General features: G+C 47.5%; 1 protein-coding gene across 2 annotated transcripts in view; it reads left to right on the top strand.

Annotated features, from left to right (window-relative positions):
• The first annotated feature begins 4,068 nt into the window (after window positions 1-4,068).
• The window catches only part of WDFY2 (WD repeat and FYVE domain containing 2), an 80,131-nt gene continuing 79,557 nt past the window's right edge, over window positions 4,069-4,642 (top strand). Inside the window, exon 1 of one of the 2 annotated variants that reach the window (XM_015429057.1) lies at window positions 4,069-4,296. In XM_015429057.1, coding sequence (XP_015284543.1) covers window positions 4,157-4,296 — 140 coding nt within the window. In that variant the 5' untranslated portion in view covers window positions 4,069-4,156. The remainder of the gene's footprint in view (window positions 4,297-4,642) is intronic. The other variant, XM_015429059.1, reaches the window with a different exon arrangement.

The following is a 4,642-nucleotide window of genomic DNA, read 5'->3' as shown; positions in this document are numbered from 1 at the left end:
CTGCTGCATAAATTAGTCTGCTCTGGAGCCATCCTTCCTGAGCTAAGTCAAAAATGTGTGAGCTGGAGGCTAAAAAACTGTGAGCTAGCTCACACTTACTCAGCTTAGATGGAACACTGCCTGTGAGGTAGGTGGGGCTGAGAGAGCTCTTTCATGAACTGCCCTTTCAAGGACAGCTCTGACAGAACTATGGCTTGCCCAAGGTCATCCCGCAGCTGCAGGTGGAGGAGTGGGGAATCAAACCCAGTTCTCCCAGATTAGAGTCCACACACTTAACCACTACACCAAACTGGCTCTCATTAAGATGTATAACTACAGCTAAGATTGGAATAACACAGTTGGTAAGGTCCGTGAATAGCAGCAAATTAGCATACAGCTATTAAAAGAGTTAACAACAGATGGGAGAACTAAGTTTGAGTCCAGTGGCACCTTTAAGATCAACGAAATTGAATTCTGGGTATAAGGGAGAAGTCAGTGACTTAGCATCTCTACCTATATGTAAGGCTTGAGAAAAATGGTTTCTATGTATCTGATGAAGTGTGCATACACAAGATAGCTTATACCCAGAAATCAACTTTGTTGCTCTTAAAGGTGCCACTGGACTCAAACTTTGTTCTACAGAAAAGAGGAGTTAGACTGGAATCCAGTAGCACCTTGGAGACCGACAAGGTTGGGGTAGGGTAAGCTTTCGAGAGTCAAAACACCCTTGGTGCTACCGCTCCCTGTAAAACTGCCCAGCAAAGCATTTGAGATGGAACTTCATTCAAAACAGATGATCCACTGAAGGAACTCAGCTCAAGTGCAAATGAGGAGGACAGGGTAAAAGCCGGAACAGCCCAGAAAAGGCCAGAATGGGCATTAAACAAATAATAGTACTGCAAAAAACAGTGGAGATGCATTAAAGGTGCTCCACAACAATATTTTGGAAATAAATCAAAACACAGAAATATTGTGCATTTATTAACCCTTTCCAGGCCAACATGCACCCAGAACTCCATGGAACAGGCCGAAACAGGCATTAAACAAATAATTGTTGTTGGTCAGTCGCACAGTCGAGTCCGACTCTTCACGACCCCATGGACCAGCTCCCGCCAGGCCCTCCTGTCTTCCGCTGTCCTTTGAAGTTTGCTCAATTTCATGTTCGTTGCATCAATGACACTGTCAAACCATCTCATCCTTTGCCGTCCCCGTCTTCTTTGACCTAAACAAATAATAGTACTGCAAATAACAGTGGGGTTGCATTAAAGGCACTCCAGAACAATATTTTGGAAAGCAAAGTGCAGAAATATTGTACATTTATTTACCCATTCCAGGCCAAAATTCCTCCAGAAAACCATGGAATGGGCCGGAACATCCATTAAACAAACAATAGTCCTGCAAAAAACAGTGAGATGCCTTACAGACACTTGAGAACAATATTTTAGGGGGGGAAATGCAGAATTCTCACACTTTTATTAACCCTTTCCAGGCCAAAATGTGTCCAGAACACCCTGGAAAAGGCACTAAACAAACAATAGTACCACAAACAACATTGGGATATGTTATGGACACTCGAGAACAATATTTTAGAAAAGAAAATATGAGACCTTTACACTTTTATTAAGCCTTTCCCAGCCAAGATGCCTCCGCAACACTCCAAAACGGGCCTTGAACAAACAATAGTTCTGCAAAAAAAACCCCCAACAACAGTGGGATGCATTACAGACACTCAAAGAGAATATTTTTGAAATGAAAACATTGAAATGACACACTTTTATTCACCCTTTCTCAGCTAAATGGCTTCGGAACAGCATGGAACAAGCCTGAACTGGCATTAAACAAAGTGATGAAGAAAACAGTGGTGTATAGGTTAAGGTAAAGGTTTCCCTTGCTCGAAAGCCAGTCGAATCCGACTCTAGGGCTGCGGTGCTCATCTTCAATTCCAAGCCGAAGAGCCAGCGCAGTCTGAAGACGTTTCCGTGGTCATGTGGCTGGCATGACTAAACACCAAGGCGCACAGAACGCTGTTACCTTCCCACTGAAGTGGTCCCTATTTATCTACTTGCAATTTCTTGCTTTCGAACTGCTAGGTTGGCAGGAGCTGGAACCAGAGACGGGAGCTCACTCCGTCATGCGGGACTCGGGTCTCGAACTGCTGAACTACCGACCTTCCACAGCCTGCAGTTAGATAACAAATGTTGGAATAGTTTCTAAAAAAACATTAACAATAAACTTGGATCAACTGCTGAATTAGAGGAAGGTGGATACAGCTTAATTACAAAACAGAGCGTATCCACCACTGATAAGTCAATTATGGTATTGTAAAGATTCCATTAAAACAAAGCAAGGAAATAATCGGTGACTAGAATGAGGCATTTTCTTTGAGCATAAAATTTAAAGAACATTCAACAAAAATAGATTGATAAAGAGGATTTTCAATGATTTGAAGTTGGTCTGAAATCTTAACTGTACCAAAGTAATCCCACAACTTTCTGTACAATATTTTAGAAATGAAAGCACTGAAATTTCACTCTTTTATTCCTAGGGTTGCCAGTTCTGGGTTGGGAAATTCCTGGAGATGTGGGAATGGAGTTTCTGGAGAGGAGGGACCTTAGCAGGGTATCCTACCATGGAATCCATCCTCCAAAGCTGCCCCTTTCTCCAGGGAAACTAATCTCTGTCATCTGGAGATAATCAGAAGTACTCCCTAGATATCTCCAGCTATCACCTGGTGGCTGGCCACCCTATTTATTAACCCCTTTCCAGCAAAGGTAATTCAGCATGGCATTTCAGCCAGCCCCTACACCATATAGGAAAACAAACTGGAAATTTTCTAACAAAACACTTGCGTGCAGGGCAGAAATGGTAGTCTAATAGAAAGAAGCTCCCAAAGGGTACAGGAAGAGAATGAGGAGTCAGAAAGAAGCTCCCAGGTTAGACAAGAGAGGCATCCCATTAATTAAGAAGATAACACATATACACATATACAGTAATGTAGCAATCCCCCCCTTACTCCAACAAATAATGTGACATTTCACCTTTTACATTTCTAAAATATTGTTCTTGAGTGTCTGTAATGCATCCCATTGTTTTTAAAAGAACTTTTGTTTGTTGAATGCCCATTCTGGCCTATTCCGGAGTGTACTGAAGGCATTTTGGCCTGGAAAGGATTAATAAAAGTATGAGAGTTCCAGATTTTCATTTCTAAAATATTGTTTTTTAGTGTCTGTAATGCATCCCACTGTTTTTTATGGAACGATTGTTTAATGCCCGTTCCGGCTTTTACCATGTCCCCAAACTGGAAGAGTCTGATGCTAGCAAGTTTGACCAGTGACTGTGTTAATCTCAGCATCCTTTCAGAGCTGCCAGAAAGAGTTGCCACCTCTGGGTTAAGAAATTCCTGGAGATTTGAGGGTGGAGCCTGGAAATGGTGGGGTTTGGGGAGGGGGGGGAACCTCAGCAGGGTATGAATGCCTTAAGAGTTCACACTCCAAAGCAACCGTTTTCTCCAGAGTAGTTTACCTCTATCACCTCGAAATCAGTTATACTGCTGGGAGAACTCCAGGCTGCCACTGGAGGTTGGCAACCTAATAAACAAACCGTCGTCAGTTTCTTAAACATTGGCGAGGATGCCATGAGCGCTTCTGAGCATGGCGAAGGGCAGCCTCTAACTAGGGATCATGCCAGCTTCCAGGTGGGACCTGGGGAGCCACCAGAATTACATCTCATCTCCAGACATCAGCTCCCCTGGAGAAAATGGCTGCTTTGGAGGATGAACTCTATGTCATTGTGCCCCAGTCTTCCCCAGGCTCCATCCCCAAATCTCCAGAAATTTCCCAACCTGGAGATAGCATATCTACCCTCCACTCACTCTCTGCCAGTGACCCTACATCCCTTTCTTGCCTCCCGCCCCCACCACCATGCCATTCCATCCCCGTGGTTTTTCCTCTCCGCTGTTTCCCCGCATATGGAGACTTCTGAGCACACCAACCGGGGTCCGGAAGTCGCGCTCGCCACCCGCTCAGCCTCTCGCCTCCCTCCCGGCTGCTTCCGCCCCCTCCCAGCCGACACATGCGTAGTAGGGCGGGGCAGGCAGGGAGGGTTGGCCGGCTGCTCGGGGCTGGTGGCTGGCGAAGCTGCGGCTCAGCGGGCGGCGCGCGTGTCTCCGGCGCTCTCGATGGCTGCTCGGCCCTTGCCCGCGGACCTGCTCACCCGGCAGCCTCTCCTCCTCGGCCAGGTGGAGGGCGCTCAGGACGTGGTGAGCATGGCCGCCATCGTGCCCAAGGAAGAGGGGCTCATCAGCGTCTCGGAGGACAGGTGAGGCGGGCGGGCGGGCGGAGCGCACCTGGCGGCGGCGGGAAGGGGCATGCAAAGTCTCGCGCCCTACCCGGCGCCAGCCTTGCGCAAAGTTTGGAGAGGCCCCGGGAGGGCTTGTGCAGCTGGCGGAGTTGCGCAAGTTGGCCGGCCGCTTGGCTCTGCTCTCGGCTTGGAGACTTGGCATGATCTCCGCTGCGTGGTGCGCAGCTCTTCCTCTCTGGCCAGTGCGCAAAGGATGCAGAGGGTGGAAACGCAGCCGCCGCTGGTGAATTCGACTGCACGCACACCAGACCCTCTGCCTGCCTGGGGTGCTGCTTATTCTGGGGATTCAGGGCAATGCTGGGAA

Source organism: Gekko japonicus, unplaced genomic scaffold (assembly GCF_001447785.1).
Source record: "Gekko japonicus isolate JY-2015 unplaced genomic scaffold, Gekko_japonicus_V1.1 scaffold1705, whole genome shotgun sequence".
In the NCBI taxonomy this organism is placed as follows: Eukaryota; Metazoa; Chordata; class Lepidosauria; order Squamata; family Gekkonidae; genus Gekko; species Gekko japonicus.
Note: the sequence above shows the minus strand (reverse complement) of the source record. Positions and strands in the feature narration are given on the sequence as shown.